Here is a 26,818-nt window from a genome sequence, read left to right on the forward strand (position 1 = left end):
TTAAACTTTTGGAAGGTGTGTCCCGTTACATCTGGAGTAAAACTAACACAGCATTTCATAAAAAGATCATCATACCAACAGTCAAACATGGTAATACAAATAACCCTAGATTTATTTTTTTTTGTTTGAACAATGCTTCTTGGCATGTGCCCATGAAAAATTACCCAAATCTGCCTTGATTAACCTTTGGTGGCACAGGAAAGACTTGGCACCGGTGAGAGTTTGTCTGACAGGAAGTAGCCCAGCAACAACTGTTTGAGAGTAAAACCAGTCATGTTCCAGAGGGAGGATCAGAGGTATTAAGGTTTTAATTATAAACATGGACCTTAAATATGAGTACAGTAAAGGAACAGTCAGTTGAAGTTGTAATTACCACTTTAAGTATCAGATAACTTTGCTCACTGCTTCTTTGTTACTTGTACCACCAGTGTATTCTGAGGTTATTGACCTTTGACCTTAGCAGCACATGAACACCACACTCACAGCTGGTTCACCAGATTTCAAACTTCTTGACTGTCTTTAAGAGTGTTTGATGTTTGATGTTGTTTCTGAAGAGTCTGGAAAACAAAACAGGGAGAGCAAAAATGACTCATTCAGAATCCACAATAATGTGTTTCAGTGTAAATCTAAATTAGCTGTGGTAATGAATTATTTATGTGTTAAATATGACTAGAAATGTCCTCATGAAGGAACGTTTCACTCAGTAATGCACGCTCACCGCACTGTTTCAATGGAGGAGTTGTTGGAGATTAGTCCGAGCAACGTGTACGTGGAAGCATCAGTGATCTTATTGTGACTCAGGCTGCAAAATACACAAAGAAATAAGAGACACAGTGATATATTCATAATCCTTATTCCAAAAAAGTTGGGGCGCTGAGTAAAATATAATTTAAGACACAATGTAATGACTTTCAGCTCTCATAAATGTGTATTTTACATAAACAACATATCAGATGTTCAAACTGAGACATTTTACTTCTTCCCATATTTTCTATTTTATGATGCTCCAAATGTTTTCTATTGGTAAAAGGTCTGGATTGCAGCCAGGCCAGTTCAGCACCCAGACTCTTCTACTTTGAAGCCATGCTGTTGTGATGGATGTGGTTTAGCATTGTCTTGCTGAAATATGCAAGGCCTTCCCTGAAAGGGACATTGTCTGGATGGGAGCATGTTAGTGGCATAGGCTCTGATGTTACCCCATACTATCAGAGATGCAGGATTTTGAAATATGCACTGATGTTACGGCTGTGGCCGTATTTTGTTGAGTTTTTGTATCGCTGTGTTTTTTGGTCACTGCTAGTGCAAGATTTTAACATTGACATCAAACATAAAAAAGGAAAAGATAATGTGCTCGCTGATGCTCTGTCGCGCATACATCTCCCTCCCTAAACTGCAAACATTAAGGGGGTAATGTTTTGCTCTTTAGGAATGGGGGTGTTACGGCTGTGGCCGTATTTTGTTGAGTTTTTGTATCGCTGTGTTTTGTAGTTTGTTCTGTTTTAATTTGTGTAGGAGTGAGTGCTCTGTTGCTGTGTGGATTTTTGTCTCGTTTCCTGTGAGAGTGAGTCTTCTGTTCGTCCCATGTGTTCGTGAGTGTGTGGTCTGTCGTGTGAGTGGATCTTTGTTGTCTACAGGTGGTGATGCGTAATTGGTCGCTAGGGTGGCGGTAAAGAGACGCGGCGCTGATTGGCTCTCCACTCTTTAAAATACGGCCTGCAGCTGACGAGGAGCCTGACTGACAGCAGCATCCCCTTGTTTGCTCCCAGCCTCCAAAACCTTAGTGTTAACTGTTTTTTTTTGCATTTCAGAATAGTTTAGCAGTAGCTTTGATTGTGTTTTGTATTCTTAGTTAGTTCCTTCTGGTAACTGTGTTATTTTTTTTGGATACATTTTACTTCTGAGTGCTAGATCGCCTCCTTAGTTCGAATCCAGTCTTTTGTTTGAATTTATAGCCTATTGAGTGGCCTGTTTAATTTAAAATATTGTAAATAAACGTTGTAAAACTTCTTTAGATTCTGACTGTTAGTTTGGGGACTGGGAAGAAACATTTACTTTTTCTACTTATATTATGTTAGGTACCTTCCCCCTAGACGGGTGCGTAACAACTGATAACAAGCTGGATTGTCTCTGTCCTCTTTAGTCCACAGCACACAGCAACCGTGGTTTCCAAAAAGAGTTTAAATGTTTTGTTCATCTCATCTCATCACAGAACAGTTTTACATTTTGCTTTAGTCCATTTTAAATAAGCTTTGGCCCAGAGAAGACTGCAGCATCTCTGGATCCTGTTCACATGTGATTTCTTTTTTGCATGATACAGCTTTAACTGTCATTTGTGGATGTCACAGTCAACTGTGTTGACAGACAGTGATTTCAAGAAGTGTTCCTGAGCCCATGCAGTGATCTCCAGTACAGAATCATACCTGTTTTTACTGCAGTGCTGCCTGAGGACCCTGAGATCAAGAGCATCTAATAGTGACCTTCAGCCTTGTCCCTTGTGCTCAGAGATTTCTTTAGATTCTCTGAAGCTTTTCAGGATATTATGCACTGTACATGATGGGATATTCAACATCTTCCAGATTTTACATTAAGTAACATTTCTCTGAAATTGTTCCACAATTTTAAACAGTTTTTTCTTGCAGATTGTGGAACCTCTGCCCATCTTTACTTCTGAGAGACTCTGCCTTTCTTAAATGCTCCCAGTCATGTTACTGACATGTTGCTAATTAACCTCATTAGTTGCAACTGCTCCTCCAGCTGTTTTTAATCAGTACCTCTCACTTTCCCCAAAGACAGTCTGGCTGCAGAATGTTTATCCGAGATACTTTTTATCTCCAAAAGGAAATACATGCTAAAACTTTGGAAATAAAATCTGATTAAACGCACATTTAGGTTTAAGGTTATGGTTAAAAATTAAAAACCTGGCACGCCAGTAGTCGAGTGGTTGGGGCGCATGCCATATACGCAGGCGACCCGGGTTCGAATCCGGCCCGTGGCACTATTTCCTGCATGTCTCTCCCCGCTCTCTCCCCTGTTTCCAACTCTATCCACTGTCCTATCAAATAAAGGCCAAAAATAAATCTTAAAAAAAAATTAAAAACCTGACCTGAAAAACCTGATTAAAAAGCGTTTAATAAAGCTTATATATGCCATATGATCAGAACCAGGACACTCAAGTCCACGTTAACTCACACATCATAACAACAAAACAACTGAGAGGATAAAAGGAGGAGCTGTAATACGGGAATAGCCAACAGCTGACTTTTCATTATCTACTCTTTGGCGCGGTAAACTCACTCCAGGACTTGTACTTTGTGCAGATGATCCTTGATTGTGTGCAGTAGTTGGTTCGTTAGCTGACAGTAACTGAGGTCCAGCTCTTTCAGGCCTTCAGAGAATTCCAGCATACACGCCAAAGCTTGACAGGCCCCCTGATCCAGCTCAGTGTTACTGAGGTCCAGCTCTCCATCCAAGGCTTTACACAGGTACTCTGCCCGTCTCATTGAGTCCAAAGGAATCAGCGCCACCAGCTGGAGGAGGATAACTTTACTGGCTCTAAACAGAAGAATCAGATCAAAAATGGAGGCTGTTAGTGAACTGACAAGAAAGAAACAAACTAACACTGTGGTCTCGGTCACCCCGTCACCTGAGGCGGACTCTATCCAGGACAGAGAACAGCAGGTCTAGTCCACTGTCCTCTACCTCACAGTCCTGTAGATGGAGCTCTGTGGCTGTGTCCCAGCTGCTGCTGCGTGTCAGGACGGTGGAGACCGCCTTGCAGTCAGCAACCGTCAGCCTGAGAGTCTCACTTTGACCTTCCTCTGACAGCTCAGCACAGGAGGAACGGGACAGATCTAACCTGTGCTGCAGAGCCCTGAGGAGACTGTCTGCTGTTGTCAGCAGGTCACCAGAGGCAGCACAGCAGTGGACCAACTTCAGCAGCAGATTCCTGTCAACACTGGTAGGAAAATGGATTAAAAACATTGTTAATATCAATAATTATGGGTTTCAAACAATCACATTTTTTAATTGGGATTTGTTACTTTATTTACACAGTTACAGTTTAAATTAATCACGTTTTTAATTTCAAAACTGAACAATTTTTACCAGAGCCCTGAGTTATGAATCAAATGGAGACAAATAGATGCATTTAATAGTGTAGACTGTTATTATTTTATTTAAATGAGAGCTGCTCTGCTACACCAGTGTGGCCCAAAACCATGACTTAGAGCAGGGTCCATCAATTTAAATTCTACAACCTCCAATTCTAGAAAATTTCTCTAGTGAAGGTCCAGAACATCAGATCAGTTCAGTCCAGTTCATAATGACCTGGAGGGTAAAAATAAAATATAAAAAAAACAAAACAAAAGAAATTAAATCAATAATATGTTGTTTTCTTCTTACAAGTAAAAGAAGTTTTGTTTTAAAAAATAAACACACTGACATCTCTTGAAAACGGCCTAATTAAAATAAAAGGTTTATTTTTTTTTAGAAAAATGAAATCAAAGATGAACTCTGAGTTTCCCCTTTTTTCTTTTTAGATAATAACTAATGAAGCACTTTATTATAGAAAATTTCACACATAAGAAACTGAAAAGCTTTAATATTAGCTTTTCTCTGTCTTTCTCTCATTCCACTCACACTTCTCTCACATTTATTAATAGAAATGATCTCATCCTGTTTGGTGACTGGTGATTGGATGAGGAGTTAAGCTCATGACTTCACCTGATTGGAAGGTGGGCCATGCCTCCAGGCAGCTGTTACCTTCCAGTCAAAGTTGAGGGCACAAAACACCATCGAATGAGCCACACATTTATGGCATCCCTACTGGCCAAGGTGAACTCTCGTCTACTAGCATCTTTACATTGACTTTATTAACTCATGTAGATGATTTTACTCACGTCTGGTTTGAACACAACATTTGTTTTTGTCACGATCCCTGTCTGTGACAGGATCTTTATTTTGCACGTTCATGTCTGTTTCATGTTTTGCATGTTCTAATTTTCCTTTTCTGTTTTAGATCGATCACGCTCCGCTCACCTCGCCCCGCCTTTCCCTCACTGACTCCCGGTCCCTCATGTGTCACTCACCTTGTCTCCTCCCCCTGCTGCTCTCCGTCCTGCATGCTGCTCCTCACACCGGTCCTGCATCACTGATTAGTCATAGTATATTACTCACCTGCACACTCACCTCCTTGTCAGTCTGTTGTTCTTCACAGTTCACGTTCCAGCTCTATAGTTTGCTCTCGTCTTGCCTTATTGTTTACGACCTAGCCAGTTATCCGTCTCCGCTCCTGCCTGATCCCTGCCTGTACCTTTGCCTGTGAGTTTTTGGATCTCTGGTTTTTGACTCGGACTGCATTAAAGATTCTGACTTTTGCTTCACGTTTACCTGTCTCCTGAGTCGTGCATTTGGGTCCTGATTTTTATTCTGTGTTCAAGTCCATGGTTCATGACAGTTTTTAAGTTAAATATCATCTACTTACCACCATGGTCGCTTAACTATTGTACCCATAAAATGATGAACATGTGATCTATATGATTACATTTTTATGAGTTAATCTTGAACCTTGATCTCATCACAATTGATGCATTAATGTTGCCAGCACTAAAATAATAATAACAATAATAAACAACCCTATCTTTGAGAGACAGGAAGTGATGTCTGACCTGAGTTGAGAAACGTTGTCCAGTGCACAGAGGATGGATCTGATTTCCTCCGTTGGTATGGAGGTCCACAGGAGGTTCAGTTTAACTCCATCACAGTGTTTGAGAGTGAAGAGCAGAGCAGCACAGTCGTCTGAGTCCATCTCTCTGCAGGTCAGGCTGATCACATGATCAAATGACCTCAGAAAACTGAGGACAACGGAGCTGGAACGAGTTGCATAGATTTCTCTGATGGTGGTCAACACAAATCTGGGAGAAGGCCTGAAAGCAAAGAGGGTCTGGTTTATAAAACACTTTCCAGGATCCATACCAGACTTTGTCATTAAACTCAGCTGATGATATTGTGAAGTTTCAATGAAGTCGGTTGCGCTGCAATGCTCAGTCAGAAAGTGATATCCAATAAGGGAGCATGTCTCTCAGTAAAAAGATTTCCAGTAAGATGCATTGACAATGAAAATATTCACTCACTGTAATGTGAGTCAGTTTTTATCTGTTCTGTTTTCTTTTTTAACATTGTATTAAATTGCAACAGTACAAACTGTAAGATTTAATGTAAATTAATTGCTTTTTCAATACACTTTGTTCAGGCATTCCAGCGTCTCCCTGCAGCCACAGTGATGTAAAAGAAGTCCACCACTGTTCCTAAATGTCTCTTTTTTTTAACTTTTGATTTATTCAAAACCTTTTTCCATTTTAAACAGTGATATATATACAGTGCTTAACAAATTTATTAGACCACCTGTCATATTTGTCTCAGAGACCATCCAGCATCATGAAGTGCTTTAATGTTGACTCTTTCATTTTTAGTGCGCTCTCCACGTTTTACCATTTTGAACAGGAATGAGGGATTTCAAACTGAATTCACCCAAATTTGAGCCGGCTCACTGGGCTTCTCTGAGAAGTCAGAAATGAATCAAGCATAACATTCAACCACTAAAACTAATTTTTCTGTTCAGGAATGCAAGTAAATAACTATAATTTTTTCAGATTTTTTTAAATCAGTAACTTTGAAAATTCATGGATAACAATAATAATTCTATTTTAGCATTAAAAATATCATTTGGGTTAAAGACCTTCTACATACTGGTGTATTAACCACTGCAGAAACATAAAAATGATTTTGGTAATTACCAATGCTGTTAATTGAGGGCAGCTGTGACATAAACCTTACTTTGATTAGGGTTAGGGTGGTCTAATAAATTTGTTAAGCACTGTACTTTACATAGAGACAAAGGTAGAGACAAATTAAATACATATTCCCCCATCCCATCCTGAAAAAACAAACAAACAAACAAACAAACAAGAATCTTATACATACAAATTATACAAATAAATAAATAAATAAATAATATAAATAGAGGAGGTATCTAGGGCTTATTTAATTTTTTTAATATTGGCTCCCAAATTTTTTCCAATTTTTCTATTTTCAATTGCAGTGCTGCTGTAATCTTCTCTATGGTACATAGGTTTATAATTCTGTGTCTCCATTGTGCAATACTGGGGGGTAGCGGTTTCATCCATGCGGCTGTTGGTGTCTTCTTTGCTACCAAAAGCATCATTCTCAGCAGATAGCTTCGGTCTTTATTGAATATACCCTCAGGTAGTATGCCCAGCACATAGAGAGCTGGGGTGAAGAGAGGCTCGATACCTACTAGATCCTTTATTTCATTTCCTATAATTTCCAGAACTCTACTATCTTTGGGCAATCCGAAAATATATGAGTGAAATCCCCCACCGCCCCACAGTTCCTCCAGCATAGGTTAGATGTGTTGTTGTGTTTTACAGTGATAAACGGGGTATTAAAATGTAGCATCTTCACCTTCCAGTCAAACTCCCTCCATGATGGACTATTTGTTAGTTTATGTCCTGAGGCAAAAGTGTCCTCCCAGTCCTCATCTGTTATTATAATGTTTGCTTCAATTCCCATTTTTCTTTACCATCACTATTATTTCCAATTAATTCAATTTGTAGCGCTTTATAGATCTTTGAAATCAACCCTTTTTTACATGTATCCTCCGTAGGTGACATAAGTATTTCCTCTACTTTGGTTGGATCTTTACATATTTTTTCATCAGTGATGGTAATGGTTACCTTTTAAATACAATCCTGTCCAGAAAGGGAAGCAGAGGTGTGATGCTCCTCTGTAAGAAGCGGTTTTTCCTCAGGTTCACAGTTAGGGTCTGAGATGACAGCTGCAGAAGACGGTGAAGAAGCTCCCAGTTCAGAGAGAAGGGGGTCAGGTCTCCATTAACCTTTCTCAAGAAGGCCGAGGTAAAGTCGTCGTCCTGAGTTTCACAGAGGAGGTTGAGAAGCTGCTGGGACAATGACTCATGCAGCCTGGAGAAGAAAATCTGTCAGTATAGCTTAAGAAAAGCAAATGATCATTATATTTTTAAGCCTTTACTGCACAGTGTGTTAATAAAGTTCAGGAAAAACATTTACTTGATTTTTAGAGGGCCATCATGAAACAGCAGTGAACTGAGACTCTGAGCAGGGATTGAGGACTCAGTCAGGTCCAGCTGTCTGATAGTCCAGTATCGCAGCAGGGATGCCAAACTACTGACAACCCTCAACGACACTCTCTCTGAAGATGGACCCCACTGAGGGGCAAGAGAGAGCTGCTCAGTAACAGTCAGACAGGGCACCTCCTGTCTTCTTACCCATCCAGACAGAAGCAAGGCCATGCTGTTGGAAAGCCTGAAATGTAAATATTTAGAAAGACAACAAAGGTGACTGAAAAAATCTGGACATTTAAGGTGATTAAGAAGGTGTTTAATATGCATTAAATGAGGCAAACCTCAGACTGTGTAGTGTTTTAACATGTCTGAACAGGAGTGAGGCTCCTCTGACAGACATGGCACTGGGTGTGAGGTTTAGATCCACATGAGAACCACAAAGTCCAAGAACTCGTCCCACAGTCTTGCATGTTTTGCTGGTTAACTTTCCTGTTAAGTGAAGGGTGAATCCGAGGAGCTGCAGCAGGTGAACTAAATGCTCAGCCTCATCTCTGGATCTGACAGAAATGGATGTACATACACACTGGAAAAACTCCTGATCATAGCAGCTGAAACAGAAAATTATGGATGTAGTAGTAAAACAGCAGAGATAGAGTACAAGACAAGCATGAGAAAAAATCTCATATACAAACATTTCATAAATGAAGAACTATTAAAAAATAGTAAAAATCTTTGCATTTTTTTAACTTAAAAAAATCCCCTGCTAGGGTCTTCATCCCTCCTCTAGGGCCCAGGCTAGGCTCAAAGAGAGTAAATAATGTTATGTTGAACATAGCTGCATAACTATATTTTCATTCTAGATCTTTCAGTTTTTGACTCCTTCTTTTGTCATAACTTCAGAACAGCTTCTCCCAGTGCAGACACATAACACTAATTATGACACACTGCCTACACACACAGACAAAATTGTTGGTACCTTTCAACTAAAGAAAGAAAATCCCACAATGGTCACTGAAATAACTAGAAACTGACAAAATTAATAATAAATAAAAACGAACTAAAAATTAACAAATGAAAATCAGACACTGCTTTTGAATTGCGGTTCAACATAATAATTTTGAAAAACAAACTAATAAAACTGGCCTGGACATGTTAAACTAAGGTGTGTCCTGTAATTAGCATCACAGGTGTCTTCAAACTTATAATCAGTCAGTCTGCCTGTTTAACAGGTGAACAGGAGTCACTGTGCTGTTTGGTATCATGATGTGTACCACAGTGAACATGGACCACAGAAAGCTAAGGAGCCAGTTGTCCCAGGAGACTAGAAAGACCATGACAGACAAGCATGTTAAAGGTAAAGGCTATAACACCATCTCCAAGCAGCACGATGTTTCTGTGAAGTTTAAGGTCCACAGGACTGTAGCCGACCTCCATGGACATGGCTGCAAGAGGAAAATTGATGATGAGTTGAAGAGATGGATAATATGAGTGGTAACCAAAGAGCCTAGAACAATTTCCAAAGAGATTAGAGGTGAACTCCAAGGTCAAGGTACATCAGTGTCAGAACACATCATCCATCGCTGTTTGAGCCAAAGCGGACTTAATGGAAAACAACTGAGGAAGACTCCACTTTTAAAAGCAAATCATGAAAAACACAGACTGGAATTTGCCAAAATGCATACTGACGAGCCACAAAGCTTCTGGGAGAATGTCCTTAGGGCAGACGAGACAAAACTGGAGCTTGATGGCATCACATCAGCTCTATGTTCACGGACGCAAAAATGAAGCATCCAAAGAAAAGAAGGCTGCTACAGTGAAACATGGAAGAGGCTCTGTGATGTTCTGGGGCTGCTTTGCTGCATCTGGCACAGGGTGATCTGAATCTGTGCAGGGTATAAGAATGTCAAGACTATCAAGGCATTTGTAACCCAGGTTAAAATGGCTCACTCAGGAATCATTACTCTGTCCACCTCTCCTCTACTTTCTCCTGGTTCATACCCTTTCATCAACCATTGGATACCCTACCTGCCAGTCAAAACCCCAGAACACAAATCACAACCTCTCAACAGTTGACCCATCCCCCTCCCCTCTGTGTAGCTCACCTGTTCTTAATCACCTCTCATTGATCTCCACCACACACACCAACTGATTCTGAGAGGAGCAGCAGCAAAATCCCAGCAGAAAACTCACTCAACCTTCCTCCACATCAAATCAACATTTAAAAAGCAGAAAGTGAACAAAAAGGAAACTGGAACCTGGATCTTGGAACCACATTACTTAACCTCGGACCTGGTAAGCAAAAACCACCATAAGAATACAAACAATTGTGTCAATACTAGCAAACCTCTCCATAACCCAACCTCAATATCAGCTCAGCCCCCTACAGTAAATGTGGATACTTCTGTGTGACCAGATGCAACTAAATTGAGTGAGAACCTGCTGGAGAACGGTGAGCAACAACTTTGAAGAAAAGGAGAAAGAACATTATTCATTGAAAACTTCATGTTCATTGATTACCTGTTTGTTTAAACAGGTCAGGCTTTTTTTCCACCGCTGGAATAATCTGGATGTCGAGCTACCAAAGAAGACTTCCAAAGGCTTCCCCTCTCACACTAGGCCTCAAGCCTGAGCCCCGTCTTTCCTGGCTAGTGGTAGGCCAAACCCTTTAGCCTTTACCTTTAGTTGAAACCCCCTTAGAATGGACATTATAGGGCTTTATTTAAGTATCGTGAATAAATGGGTAGAGATTTATTTGATTTCAGATTTTATTTTTTTACTGAAACATTTGAGAAGTAAATTTATGGACCCTTGTTTATTCATTTATATGCCTTTAATTAAAATTATTAGTTGAATGGGAATTTGTTTGAGTGTGTTTAAGAAAAGTATTTTTGTTTAAAAGGAGAAATTTCATATTTGGTTATGTTGAAATTGAGATTTAGAAGAGAAATATTTTATTTGCAGTTTGTAATTTTGTTTTATTTTATTGTCTGGTTTTCTGTGATTTATATCAAGTGTTTGTCGTTGAACTATTATAATTTTCAATACAGTTGGCATAAATTTCATTATTTGTCTCTATTAATTTTCACCCAGCTCCAGAGCCGAACCACCAGCCTGAGTCTAACCTTGTGTTATATGTTTGACATAAAAGCCCATAATTATTTATAAATATTTCATAAGTGTTACACATTCTGGAGACAAATGTGTTGCCCAGTGTGAGAAAGCTTGGTGTCAGTCTCAGGTCATGTGTCCTCCAACATGATAGTGAGCCAAAGAAGTCTGGAGGCACCTTTAAAACCTGAGGCCAAAATACCTGTGGACATGTGAAGAAGTCTCACTGAGAGTTAAAGAAATCGCTTGATTGCAGTGATTGCCTCAAAAGGTTGTGCAACAAAATATTATGTAAGGGTACCATCATTGTTGTCCAGGCTAGTTTGAGTAGTTTGTTTTTTAAAATGATTCAGTTGGACAACAATTCAAAAGCAAAGTCTGAGTTCCATTAGTTAATAATCAGTCAGTTTTATATTATCAATTTTTTTCCAAGTTATTTGAGTGACCATTGTAGGTAGTTCATTATTGGGACTGTACCAACAATTTTGCCCATGTGTGCAGACTGACTGGTCTGTTAAAAACTGCTCAATGAAGTTAATTAACAACCTGAAATAAAGTAAAAGTAGATAGAAATGATTTTTGTTGAATTGTAAAACAGACCAGGGTCTGATTTGAGAGTCTCTAATTCTCTCAGCAGGGACTCTGTTGGAGCTTGGTAAGGTGTGTTTGATTGAAAAGAACTATGGAGATTTAAGGAACAAATACACTGGAGTGTGGGGATTAAAAAGCTTCATTGGAGACATTAAATAGAGGTGACATTAATATGATCTGATTACATGAAAACATTGACTTCATCTTGAAACCACAGGAGACCAGAGACAGATTTGATTTGAACATTCAAATCCTCTGAATGCTCACTCCACATGATTCAGCTGGATTGTGAGACCACACACCTGCCAGTCCTAGTGACCATTTCACACTGGTTATTCCACAGACATGAGATCTCACACAATCTGACATGATCAACAAATATCTCCAGAGGATAAACAAATATGGAGGATGATCAATGCCATCAGCTGGCTGTCTTTCATTACACATTATAATGGCACTAATGTTGTTGCTAGAATCCAACTAGCTAGTCTTCTTCTTCAATATTCCACTTGGCCCAGGGCAAGAGAAAATCAACATGACAGCTAACAGAAACACAGAGGTGTTTCTGTTAGCTGTCATGTTGGTGAGCTGTAAAAGTACACAACATCCTTTTAGTCAGGCTTCCTGGTCCGCTCACTCTCACTGGCTTTGTCACAACTGAGGAAACCTGATCTGGATTCAGAAATATCAAAAGACCATGACCCCTCATCACAGAGGGGGAAATCCACTCCAAAGTGATCTCTTGTGTACCCAGACAACAATAGTAGAACCCTGTAAAACTGATGTCAAATTAAAATAACTTACCTGAGCTTTGAGATATAAGGCAGACAATGAAGGAAGTTCCTCACTTCACTCTCTTCATCTGACCATCCTCTCAGCTCCACATGAATTTTCTCTGTTTGGAGTTTCAGCACTTCTAGGAGGATGGAGGTCTTTCTCTCTGAGAGGTCTACAGACCACTCAGTCTGATCTGATATAAAAAAAGACTGCAGTGGCTGAAGGACACTCGAGCCTATTTGGGTCTCATAGTTCTTTATATGAGAGTACAGATCCAGAAAGAAATCACACCGAGTGTACTCATAATTATGATAAATGAAGGGGGATGTTTGATGTCTGCACACTGATGATAACAGCTCCAGTGTGTTCTCTCCACTCTGCAGTTCTCTCTCTGTTGTTGCTGCTGCACAGAACAGACTCCCACAGAACTTGACTCCACTGTCAGACCAGCCAGAGAAACTGAAACAAGAGACAGAAATTTTGTTAGCATAGCACGACTTTCAGTTTTCAGTTGTTGAACTTGTGTAACTTAAATACATAACAAAAGAATCACAGAATATACAACACATTTTCCATGTTTCACTCAGTCCTGTCTGAGTTTTCATGAAAAAAAGGTATAAAAAGCCTTGGAATCACAACTCCATGAGTCCTGAGAAGATCTTTAGTCTTTCATCCTCACATCCATGTGTTTCTTTCAGCACACAGTAACCACACTTATAAAGAGATCACTATAGGTGGGTCACATGACCAAGAGTATGGTGCTGAGTCGTTTGGCGTCCACAGCCCAGAGAGTTTGCTTGAAAAAATACCTCAATTATCCACGCTTTCTTAATGAAACTAGGAAAATGGTTGACCAGATACAGACTGTTGAATGTCAGGAAAGGCATACCCTCGGGAAACAAGGCAAACGGCTAAGAAAGGAGAAAAACAGCTTCACACCTCCAAACAAAGCATGGCCGAGGAGATACCATCTATTTGGGCAAAGGAACTCCTGACACAGGTGACAAGCATGAAAGACTCCTTCCAGCAAAAGTTTGATGATTTAAATGAGACCATGATAGAGCTGAAAAAAGATACCTGGGCCATTGCTCATAGATTGGGTAATGCTGAGAAACGTATGGGAGCCTTGGAGGACAAACATGTCACCCACCAGGACACCATCCAAGACTTCAAAAAAGAGAGAATGACTTTCAAATCAAAAGTCACTTATTTGGAGTCACACAGTAGAAGAAACAATTTGCTTATTGTGGGCCTTGAGGCTTTACATCATGTGCTTCCTGAGATGGACTGACCGGCAGCTTATTTTGAAGGCTGCATCCAAAAAGAAAAAGCTGGAATGGAAAGGTCAAAAAGATACTAAACAGATTTTTGCATCCAAGGATTTGGGCAGTTTATCTGTTTTGGATAAAGAAGGAGTATGTAGCTACTTTTTCCACCCAAGAGGAGTGTTTAGTGTGTCATGCCACAGAGATGGCATGATTAGAGGGATGTTTGGACTAAGCACATAGATCTAAATGATAAATAAATGGTAAGAGGGGTTTAGCACTGTTTTTGCCCAGTGGCATACGTCCTGTATATGTTTATGTGTTTGTTTTCTGTACATGCATTGTTAACACCTCTCAGGTGCAGCAAACTTTCTGTGATGTAGTTTTTACAAAAATGGGAATCCATAACAGAGGTGTATATAATGTGGTAAGCTGTAATAATTCTACAACAGTTAAATTTTACAGGCTTAAATATAATTATTAGAGACCCACCTTACAGAAGAATTACAGAATACGTGTGGATTAACAGATGTGTGGTTAACTCATTCTCCGTGAATACACATTTTATTCACAAGTACATAACTCCTATTAGATATATTAATGTCAAATTCAATCAGTTTTGAAGAGGAGACTTGAACATGCATCCATTCAGACTCCAAAGGGGAGGCTTTATGTAGTGTGTTTTTCAACAATGCAGAACACAGATGCTTTGATAGAATTGAAAAACCTTGAAAAGCAACATGTTGAGTGAGCTGAATCAGAGAGTACACAACATCCTCACTAGTCAGGCTTCCTGGAGACCTCATTTGCACTTTATAGACTAAGAACAAAATCTTTATCAAGAATCTGGGGAAAAGCTGGCAAAATGCTGGCATTAAAATATCAAAAACAGTGAGAGTAACTCTGCAATATCAGATCCAAAATGGATCTCTAATTTGTGAACAAATGCAAATAAGAGAATTCTGTAAAACTGATGTCAAATTTATGAATCTGAACTTTGAATATGTATGACCATGATAGTGTAGATGACTTTCTCAACAATGCATCTGATTTGCAGGAAGTAGAGGTTCAATCAGCCATTAAAGCTCTTACTTCTGGTAAAGCACCAGGACAGGATGGTTATACCATAGAATTTTATAAATGCTTCCAGCAAGAGTTGTCCCTGATACTGACCTTACTATACAGGGATATTATATCCAATCAGATATAAAACAAGACAGTGGAAATTTAATAATATGATTAATAATAATTATAATTAATAATTTCCTCACCCTTCCATCTCTCCAGGTCCACCAGACAGGGATGTCCTGCCTCACCAGTTATTTTGACTCTTGCACTTGAGCCTCTGGCCTGTGCCATCAGGGCCAGTCAGGATATAAAGGCTATCACAATTTTGAATTATGATTTTAAAGCCAATCTTTATGCGGACCACATACTGCTAACATTGTCGCATCCAGATTGGTCAGTTCCACATCTTCTTAAGCTCATTAATGAATTTGGCCAGCTCTCTGGATACAAAACTAATTGGTCCAAGAGTGAGGCTATTCCTTTAAACACTCTCACTTTCCCTGGACACTTGACTTCAACCCCCATAGTATGGAAGTCACAGGGCATGAAGTATCTTGGAGTCAACATTACATCTCCAATCCAAACCATGGTTGAGTTAAATGCCCCTGGACTCCTGAAAAAAGTCAGAGAGGATTTAAAGAGCGGGACACATTTGCCACTGTCTCTCTGGGGGAGGGCAGAAATATTAAAAATGAATGTACTTCCAAGGTTAACATTGATTGTTTCAGCAATTCCATTCAAATTTCCACAGAAGTGGTTCAGAGAGATACAGAAATTATTCTCAGGATTCTTATGGAAAGATAAAAAGCCTCAAATCAGCCTTAAAAAGTTATGTGTCCCTAGGGACAAAGGTGGGTTAGGGGTACCAGATATATATTTATATTATCTTGCTCATAATGCTGTTTCTCCATTATCCTGGGCTTACAATAAAAACTATGCAGAGACAGGTAGTTGGAGATGGCTGGAGCAGAATATTGTCACAGATTGGAATCAAAATATATCTTTAGGCTCTCTTTGGTACCATCCTAAATGTAAAAGTATGAAAAATCCCCTGATTTTGTTCTCAACTCAAATTATTAGAGTATTGCATAAATGGTTAAAAATCAGTGGCTTATCTTTCCCATCATGCCCCTTCTGGAATAATCCCATATTCACAGCAGGAGGTAGAACTCTCTCCAATGAAATATGGAAAAGTAAAAGTAGAACAGAACTTGATCAATTATTCAACAATGGGAATGTAATCAACTTTCAAGAACTTGAGATCAATTTTGGTTTGAATATGTCACATCTTTTTCAGTACTTGCAGCTGAAATCTATTCTGGGCAGTTACACACTCAAAAAAACTGCACTGGGTGACAGTAAAATTCTTCAATCTCAACTAAGAGATGCAGCCACTGGCAACAGAACTGTCTCCAAACTGTATAAATTGTTAGGTCATTCTTGCTCCGACTTTGGTGCGTCTGTACTTGTACAATGGGAGAATGATTTGGGTGTTCGTTTCACAACAGAAGAGCAGAAAACAATAATGGGTTGCTTAAACCATCTTTCAAAACGTGTAAGCTACAAAGTAATTCAATCTTAGATTTTATGGCGGTCATATATAACCCCACATAAATGAAAGAATATGAACAGTAATGCCTCAGGTTTGTGCTGGCACGGATGTGGAGAAATTGGGACCCTCGTGCACCAATTTTGGCATTGCCCAGAGGTCCAGAGATTCTGGATTCATGTGAAAGAATATCTGTGTAGAATTTTGAATGTAAATTTCACATTATGTCTGAAGGTGGGTCTACTGGGAGGCAGGATAGATGGAGTAACTTCAGAGGAATTGCAACACCTGATTGGATCGGCTTTTCTGTCTGTGAAACCAACAATACTTATGAACTGGAAGGTGAGGAAACAAAATTGTTTTGATATAGACAATTGGCTTAATGATTATTTGGAATTGGTATCTATGGAGCAGGCAGCATCAGTTCTTGAAGATTTGGGTAGGGATCAAGGAGGTAATTTAAGCATTATTTTGTCAGCTGGGAAAAGAAGGGCCTTGGCAAGTACTTAAGATATCTGACGGAGGTTTGATGTATTAATATGAATTTCATTTGGTGTCTGGCTAGACCCCTTTCACATTTATGTTCATAATTTGACACAATGTTTATATTTATGCGAACATTGTATGTTTATAAGATGAAACGCATGCAGGGATACATGGATGATTTTTCTAATTTTTGTTGTCTGTTTTGGATCCTTTGTTCTTTTGCATTGAAAATGGGCACCAACATCCCCCCATACCTGACCCTCTCCTTGAGGTGCTGGTACCTGAATTGGAGTGATCCAAGGGGTCCTCTGCAGCTTCCTGCAGGTTTGAGAGAGGGGGGATCTTCAAACTTTGCACAAATGTCCCCCTGACTCTAGGATAAACTGATGAAGGCTGGAGATATATAGCTGCTGTTTCTCCCTACCTTTGTGTCTAGCTGTGTCAGGAGCATTCCTGTAAGTATACCTGAATATTAGCAACACCTGTACATGCAGTAAAGGGTTCACCCAACAGGTCAAGCTGTTTACAACTGACTGATGTGTAGGATAGAAACTACAGAACATGCTGACAGTCAATATGATAACTCTGAGCTCAAAACTAACACAATAAACATCAATAATCAATAATACAATCAGATCAGATCAGGAGACTCATGACCTGTCAGAACACTTGGTCTGAGCTCCATTTCTCCAACATTGTCTTTTGTCCACAGACTTTAAGGCCCCAGTGTTTTGCTTTCATTGGTGGCAGAGTTAACTGGTGACTTTCACCTCAGTGACTTCATAGATGTCGTCATTATTGCTGTCAAAAGCAGACAGAGTCCTTGTGAATGACATCTGTTTACTTTGAATTATACTCTCAAAATAAACTCATCAGATATGTGATTGATGAAAAACTAAACTAGTACAACCACAGCCACAGACACACTCGGCTGAAAGTCAGCACTTTACATGACAACTGGTTGAACCAACACACTGATCTGATTTCCGTTAGTTTAACAGGTTTGAATGTTAACAAATCTTTATCTTTATAATCCAAATTTAAAACATTTGCCTCCTCAAGATACCTTGTCAAGATGGCAGGTCTTGACTGTCCACTTGTTTACATTATTAATGAAGAGCCAATATTAATCCTAATGAGATCAGAACTAAGCATCATTTAGTAAAGCTGTAGAGGAGAGGAAAAACTTTGATGTTCACTTCGAAAACAGACTTCATCTGTCTCAACCAGGTCAACAGACATGTTTGTCTCTGTTCAGTGACAATAACACATCAGAAAGATGTTGATATTGTGGACTTGTCTTGTCGGTGGTCTTTCAAACATTGTCACTGTTGTTCCTGCTGCTGTGTTCATTCTCACATCCCCTCTGTCTCTACACCACCCCTACAACATGTCAGCATACTGCATTTTCAACCTGTGTTGCATCAACTCTTTAGGATGCTCACAGCCAACGCTTCAAACCAACACTGGGAGTGTGTGGCCGCCATCATGAGTGTTAGTGTGAAAATATTGTATTTTATAATGGAATGATGTAACAAGGTTAAGTTGGCTTAGTTGGCACCCTACCAAAAATAGTGGTCAAGGATTGTACTTATATGGAACTGAAGTGGTCACATGGGGTGACTCCCTGGATCGGCGGTCAAGTGTATAAATGACTGTCAGTGTGTGCATTCGTTGTCTTTGGCCTCTGTGCATTTGTCAATAACCGCAGCTGCTTCAAAGTAAAACTCTGAGAGATTTCCAGTTTTCCTTGTCTCTGTGAAGTTTCTGAATCTTCCATTCGTGCCAATATATTTATTTCCACATAAGAATGAATCCACACAGTTAACATCAAGGAAATATCCGGCCCAGGGATGCTGTTAGGGATGTTTTCACACTTTGAACAAATGTCCACTCTGACTCAAGGATAAACTGACCACATTTTGAAGATACAAGGTCAAGATCAAAAACCAGCCCTGCCCCTCGTCTCCATCCAATCACTGTACTTTCACTGTCTGGTAATTTGGCAACATTAATATGATCTGATTACATGAAAACATTGACTTCATCTTGAAACCACAGGAGACCAGAGACAGATTTGATTTGAACATTCAAATCCTCTGAATGCTCACTCCACATGATTCAGCTGGATTGTGAGACCACACACCTGCCAGTCCTAGTGACCATTTCACACTGGTTATTCCACAGACATGAGATCTCACACAATCTGACATGATCAACAAATATCTCCAGAGGATAAACAAATATGGAGGATGATCAATGCCATCAGCTGGCTGTCTTTCATTACACATTATAATGGCACTAATGTTGTTGCTAGAATCCAACTAGCTAGTCTTCTTCTTCAATATTCCACTTGGCCCAGGGCAAGAGAAAATCAACATGACAGCTAACAGAAACACAGAGGTGTTTCTGTTAGCTGTCATGTTGGTGAGCTGTAAAAGTACACAACATCCTTTTAGTCAGGCTTCCTGGTCCGCTCACTCTCACTGGCTTTATCAAAACTGAGGAAACCTGATATGGATTCAGAAATATCAAAAGACCATGACCCCTCATCACAGAGGGGGAAATCCAGTCCAAAATGATCTCTTGTGTACCCAGACAACAATAGTAGAACCCTGTTAAACTGATGTCAAATTAAAATAACTTACCTGAGCTTTGAGATATAAGGCAGACAATGAAGGAAGTTCCTCACTTCACTCTCTTCATCTGACCATCCTCTCAGCTCCACATGAATTTTCTCTGTTTGGAGTTTCAGCACTTCCAGGAGGATGGAGGTCTTTCTCTCTGAGAGGTCTACAGACCACACAGTCTGATCTGATGTAAAAAAGGACTGCAGTGGCTGAAGGACACTCGAGCCTGTTTTGGTCTCATAGTTCTTTATATGAGAGTACAGATCCAGAAAGAAATTACACTGAGTGTACCTATAATCATCATCATCATCATCATCAATGAAGGGGAATGTTTGATGTCTGCACACTGATGATAACAGCTCCAGTGTGTTCTCTCCACTCTGCAGTTCTCTCTCTGTTGTTGCTGCTGCACAGAACAGACTCCCACAGAACTTGACTCCACTGTCAGACCAGTCAGAGAAACTGAAACAAGAGACAGATTTTTGTTAGCATAGCACGACTTTCAGTTTTCAGTTGTTGAACTTGTGTAACTTAAATACATAACAAAAGAATCACAGAATATACAACACATTTTCCATGTTTCACTCAGTCCTGTCTGAGTTTTCATGAAAAAAAGGTATAAAAAGCCTTGGAATCACAACTCCATGAGTCCTGAGAAGATCTTTAGTCTTTCATCCTCACATCCATGTGTTTCTTTCAGCACACAGTAACCACACTTATAAAGAGATCACTATAGGTGGGTCACATGACCAAGAGTATGGTGCTGAGTCGTTTGGCGTCCACAGCCCAGAGAGTTTGCTTGAAAAAATACCTCAATTATCCATGCTTTCTTAATGAAACTAGGAAAATGGTTGACCAGATACAGACTGTTGAATGTCAGGAAAGGCATACCCTCGGGAAACAAGGCAAACGGCTAAGAAAGGAGAAAAACAGCTTCACACCTCCAAACAAAGCATGGCCGAGGAGATACCATCTATTTGGGCAAAGGAACTCCTGACACAGGTGACAAGCATGAAAGACTCCTTCCAGCAAAAGTTTGATGATTTAAATGAGACCATGATAGAGCTGAAAAAAGATACCCGGGCCATTGTTCATAGATTGGGTAATGCTGAGAAACGTATGGGAGCCTTGGAGGACAAACATGTCACCCACCAGGACGCCATCCAAGACTTCAAAAAAGAGAGAATGACTTTCAAATCAAAAGTCACTTATTTGGAGTCACACAGTAGAAGAAACAATTTGCTTATTGTGGGCCTTGAGGCCTTACATCATTCACTTCCTGAGATGGACTGACCGCCAGCTTATTTTGAAGGCTGCATCCAAAAAGAAAACGCTGGAATGGAAAGGTCAAAACTTTCATGTGTTTCAAATCTCGCTCCCAAAATTCAACGCAGACGCGCAGAGTATGGAGATATAAAGAAAAAGCTGCGCGTGGCTGGGATACGCCATGGATTACTCTTTCCTGCAAGACTAATTGTGACTGTTGACGGACAAAAACAGATTTATGCGTCTCCTAACGAAGCATCCAAGGATTTGGCTGCGCGCCTCTCGTCTGTATTTGGATAAAGAAGCAGAGGTATGAGAACTATGCTCCATACAGCCATTACTAATTGAATTTCAAATTCATCTAAAATGAGAGAGATGGACAACAGATTATGGCTGTGGATGTTTTGAGAGACTTTCCGCCTGCCCATGTTGGATCATGGTCAGAGGAGGAATAGATTTTCTTTCTCTTGTTTTACGTTCTGTTGTTTGTCCAGTGGCATACGTCCTGTATATGTTTATGTGTTTGTTTTCTTGCTACCCTTTGTTACCCCCTCTCAGGTGCAGCATATTCATGCTAATTAGGTTGGCATGCGTACATTTAAATGTTGATTTTATAAACTATGGGTTCTAATACTATAAAGGTGGTAAGCTGGAATGTCAATGGGGTCTCCAATAAAGTTAAGTGGTATAAAATAATCTCACACTTGAAATCTCTTTCCTGTGATATAGCCTTATTACAAGAGACCCACCTTACAGAAGAATTACAGAATACGTGTGGATTAACAGATGTGTGGCGCTGTGTTAACTCATTCTCCCGTGAATACACATTTTATTCACAAGTACATAACTCCTATTCTAGAATAGATTATATATTAATGTCAAATTCAATCATTGAGAATGTGCTTGATTCCGAGATTCATAGTATCCTAATATCTGACCACGCTCCAATATCAGTTTCATTCTCTCCCTGTTTTAATACACATAAAACAAGACAGTGGAAATTTAATAATATGCTTTTAAGGAATGAAAAATTTGTGAAATTGGTTAAAGTTAGAATATCAGAATTTTTGGAGATAAACTTGAATTCTGTTTCATCCATTCAGACTGTGTGGGAGGCTTTCAAGGCTGCATGTAGAGGCTGGTGTATTAGTTACAGCACTGCAATGCAAAAAGAAAAAACTCGAAAGAAAAAAAAGCTCTTGATAGAATTGAAAAACCTTGAAAAGCAACATATGAGTAATCCACATGATCAGAGAGTAAAACAATCAGTGTTACTCACTAGAACAGAGTTACAATCTATTCTACATGAGGAGACCTCATTTGCACTTTATAGACTAAGAACAAAATCTTTTGAATCTGGGAAAAAGCTGGCAAAATGCTGGCATTAAGACTGAAACAGTGAGAGAGTAACTCTGCAATATCATCTGTTTATGATCAAAGTGGATCTCTAATTTGTGAACAAATGCAAATAAATCAAGAATTCTGAGAATATTTTTCAAAGCTTTATGAATCTGAATGTGAATATGATCCAGATAGTGTAGATGACTTTCTCAACAATGCATCTCTCCCAAATCTCACAGACAATGAAAAGGCATACGTGGAAACAGATTTGCAGGAAGTAGAGGTTCAATCAGCCATTAAAGCTCTTACTTCTGGTAAAGCACCAGGACAGGATGGTTATACCATAGAATTTTATAAATGCTTCCAGCAAGAGTTGTCCCTGATACTGACCTTACTATACAGGGATATTATATCCAATCAGATATAAAACAAGACAGTGGAAATTTAATAATATGATTAATAATAATTATAATTAATAATTTCCTCACCCTTCCATCTCTCCAGGTCCACCAGACAGGGATGTCCTGCCTCACCAGTTATTTTGACTCTTGCACTTGAGCCTCTGGCCTGTGCCATCAGGGCCAGTCAGGATATAAAGGCTATCACAATTTTGAATTATGATTTTAAAGCCAATCTTTATGCGGACCACATACTGCTAACATTGTCGCATCCAGATTGGTCAGTTCCACATCTTCTTAAGCTCATTAATGAATTTGGCCAGCTCTCTGGATACAAAACTAATTGGTCCAAGAGTGAGGCTATTCCTTTAAACACTCTCACTTTCCCTGGACACTTGACTTCAACCCCCATAGTATGGAAGTCACAGGGCATGAAGTATCTTGGAGTCAACATTACATCTCCAATCCAAACCATTGTTGACTTAAATGCCCCTGGACTCCTGAAAAAAGTCAGAGAGGATTTAAAGAGCGGGACACATTTGCCACTGTCTCTCTGGGGGAGGGCAGAAATATTAAAAATGAATATACTTCCAAGGTTAACATTGATTTTTTCAGCAATTCCATTCAAATTTCCACAGAAGTGGTTCAGAGAGATACAGAAATTATTCTCAGGATTCTTATGGAAAGATAAAAAGCCTCAAATCAGCCTTAAAAAGTTATGTGTCCCTAGGGACAAAGGTGGGTTAGGGGTACCAGATATATATTTATATTATCTTGCTCATAATGCTGTTTCTCCATTATCCTGGGCTTACAATAAAAACTATGCAGAGACAGGTAGTTGGAGATGGCTGGAGCAGAATATTGTCACAGATTGGAATCAAAATATATCTTTAGGCTCTCTTTGGTACCATCCTAAATGTAAAAGTATGAAAAATCCCCTGATTTTGTTCTCAACTCAAATTATTAGAGTATTGCATAAATGGTTAAAAATCAGTGGCTTATCTTTCCCATCATGCCCCTTCTGGAATAATCCCATATTCACAGCAGGAGGTAGAACTCTCTCCAATGAAATATGGAAAAGTAAAAGTAGAACAGAACTTGATCAATTATTCAACAATGGGAATGTAATCAACTTTCAAGAACTTGAGATCAATTTTGGTTTGAATATGTCACATCTTTTTCAGTACTTGCAGCTGAAATCTATTCTGGGCAGTTACACACTCAAAAAAATGCACTGGGTGACAGTAAAATTCTTCAATCTCAACTAAGAGATGCAGCCACTGGCAACAGAACTGTCTCCAAACTGTATAAATTGTTAGGTCATTCTTGCTCCGACTTTGGTGCGTCTGTACTTGTACAATGGGAGAATGATTTGGGTGTTCGTTTCACAACAGAAGAGCAGAAAACAATAATGGGTTGCTTAAACCATCTTTCAAAATGTGTAAGCTACAAAGTAATTCAATCTTAGATTTTATGGCGGTCATATATAACCCCACATAAATGAAAGAAAATGAACAGTAATGCCTCAGGTTTGTGCTGGCACGGATGTGGAGAAATTGGGACCCTCGTGCACCAATTTTGGCATTGCCCAGAGGTCCAGAGATTCTGGATTCATGTGAAAGAATATCTGTGTAGAATTTTGAATGTAAATTTCACATTATGTCTGAAGGTGGGTCTACTGGGAGGCAGGATAGATGGAGTAACTTCAGAAGAATTGCAACACCTGATTGGATCGGCTTTTCTGTCTGTGAAACCAACAATACTTATGAATTGGAAGGTGATGAAACAAAATTGTTTTGATATAGACAATTGCTTAATGATTATTTGGAATTGGTATCTATGGAGCAAGCAGCATCAGTTCTTGAAGATTTGGGTAGGGATCAAGGAGGTAATTTAAGCATTATTTTGTCAGCTGGGAAAAGAAGGGCCTTGGCAAGTACTTAAGATATCTGACGGAGGTTTGATGTATTAATATGAATTTCATTTTGTGTCTGGCTAGACCCCTTTCACATTTATGTTCATAATTTGACACAATGTTTATAGCTATGCGAACATTGTATGTTTATAAGATGAAACGCATGCAGGGATACATGGATGATTTTTCTAATTTTTGTTGTCTGTTTTGGATCCTTTGTTCTTTTGCATTGAAAATGGGCACCAACACCCCCCCATTCCTGACCCTCTCCTTGAGGTGCTGGTACCTGAATTGGAGTGATCCAAGGGGTCCTCTGCAGCTTCCTTAAAGAGTTAGGGCCATTGTCTTATTTTTCTGTATGTTACTGTGTTTTCTGTTTTGTATATGTCTGCTGTTTGCTGTGTTTTGTTTGTTATGTCTGTCTGATAGCATTGTATTTTTTTAAAACAAAAACAACAACAAAAAACATATATATATATCTATATCTATCTATATATATAGAGATATATATCTCTATATATATAGATATATATCTATATATATAGAGATATATATATATATATCTATATATATATATTTATCACAGCCCAAGAACACAACATTAATATCATTGTGTACTTTATTTCAGTTGTCAACATTTTATTCATGTAATAATCCTCTGTGCTGGCAGTGGTCAAGCATTTTGTTTTCTGCTTGTCCATCAGTCACTCCACACTTCTGTCAGGCCCATTCTCATCAACATGATATCTCCACAAAGCTTTGAGAGAGGGGGGATCTTCAAACTTTGCACAAATGTCCCCCTGACTCTAGGATAAACTGATGAAGGCTGGAGATATATATACATATAAATATATAAATATAAATATACCTGAATATTAGCAACAGCTGTACATGCAGTAAAGGGTTCACCCAACAGGTCAAGCTGTTTACAACTGACTGATGTGTAGGATAGAAACTACAGAACATGCTGACAGTCAATATGATAACTCTGAGCTCAAAACTAACACAATAAACATCAATAATCAATAATACAATCAGATCAGATCAGGAGACTCATGACCTGTCAGAACACTTGGTCTGAGCTCCATTTCTCCAACATTGTCTTTTGTCCACAGACTTTAAGGCCCCAGTGTTTTGCTTTCATTGGTGGCAGAGTTAACTGCTGACTTTCACCTCAGTGACTTCATAGATGTCGTCATTATTGCTGTCAAAAGCAGACAGAGTCCTTGTGAATGACATCTGTTTACTTTGAATTACACTCTCAAAAGAAACTCATCAGATATGTGACTGATGAAAAACTAAACTAGTACAACCACAGCCACAGACACACTCGGCTGAAAGTCAGCACTTTACATGACAACTGGTTGAACCAACACACTGATCTGATTTCCGTTAGTTTAACAGGTTTGAACGTTAACAAATCTTTATCTTTATAATCCAAATTTTTCAAACAGACTGATTCAGTCATGAACTGATGGGTATTTGGAGGCTTTTAAACACCGCGTTCCACATTATTATGCAAACAACGTTTTTCTCTGATTTTCTAAATATCAATGCAAATGACAGTCATAATATTTTTCAAGTCATCAGCAGTTAGAGTATAATTCAAATGTTTTTGAACAAACTTCATAATGATAACTATTTTTTTTTTTTTTTTAAATAAAAACCTCAAAATGCACTTTTCCACATGTTCCACATTATTAAGCAGGCCACAGGTTTCAGCAATATGGGAAAGAAAAAGGATCTCTCTGCTGCTGAAAAGTGTCAAATAGTGTAATGCCTTGGACAAGGAATGAAAACATTGGATATTTCAGGAAAAATTAAGCATGATCATCGTACTGTGAAGAAATTTGTGTCTGATTCAGAGCACAGACGGGTTCGTGCAGATAAAGACATAATGAGGAAGGTTTCTGATGGACAAATACATCAGATTAAGAGAGCAGATGCTAAAATGTCATTACAAAGCAGCAAACAAGTATTTGAAGCTGCTGGTGCCTCTGGAGTTCCACCAACCTCAAGGTGTAGGATCCTCCAGAGGCTTGCAGTCGTGTATAAACCTACTATTCAGCCACCCCAAACCAATGCTCACAAGCAGAAACGGTTGCAGTGGGCCCAGAAATACATGAAGACTCATTTTCAAACAGTCTTGTTGACTGATGAGTGCCGTGCAACCCTGGATGGTCCAGATGGAGGAGTAGTGGATGGTTGGTGGATGGCCACCATGTCCCAATGAGGCCGGGACGTCAACAAAGAGGGGGCGGAGTCATGTTTGGGCCAGAATCATGAGGAGAGAGCTGATAGGCCC

General features: G+C 39.3%; 1 protein-coding gene across 6 annotated transcripts in view; it reads right to left on the reverse strand.

Moving 5' to 3' along the window:
• Nucleotides 1-290: 290 nt before the first annotated feature.
• The window catches only part of LOC121520634, a 64,258-nt gene continuing 37,730 nt past the window's right edge, over nucleotides 291-26,818 (reverse strand). For 5 of the 6 annotated variants that reach the window (XM_041804187.1, XM_041804186.1, XM_041804185.1 and 2 more), the window contains 10 exons: nucleotides 19,612-20,055; nucleotides 12,623-13,054; nucleotides 8,461-8,727; nucleotides 8,106-8,360; nucleotides 7,755-8,000; nucleotides 5,667-5,924; nucleotides 3,644-3,955; nucleotides 3,295-3,552; nucleotides 719-802; nucleotides 291-557 (listed from right to left, as the gene is read on the reverse strand). In XM_041804187.1, coding sequence (XP_041660121.1) covers nucleotides 491-557; nucleotides 719-802; nucleotides 3,295-3,552; nucleotides 3,644-3,955; nucleotides 5,667-5,924; nucleotides 7,755-8,000; nucleotides 8,106-8,360; nucleotides 8,461-8,727; nucleotides 12,623-13,054; nucleotides 19,612-20,055 — 2,623 coding nt within the window. In that variant the 3' untranslated portion in view covers nucleotides 291-490. The remainder of the gene's footprint in view (nucleotides 558-718; nucleotides 803-3,294; nucleotides 3,553-3,643; nucleotides 3,956-5,666; nucleotides 5,925-7,754; nucleotides 8,001-8,105; nucleotides 8,361-8,460; nucleotides 8,728-12,622; nucleotides 13,055-19,611; nucleotides 20,056-26,818) is intronic. The other variant, XM_041804188.1, reaches the window with a different exon arrangement.

Source organism: Cheilinus undulatus, linkage group 13 (assembly GCF_018320785.1).
Source record: "Cheilinus undulatus linkage group 13, ASM1832078v1, whole genome shotgun sequence".
NCBI classification, from domain to species: Eukaryota; Metazoa; Chordata; class Actinopteri; order Labriformes; family Labridae; genus Cheilinus; species Cheilinus undulatus.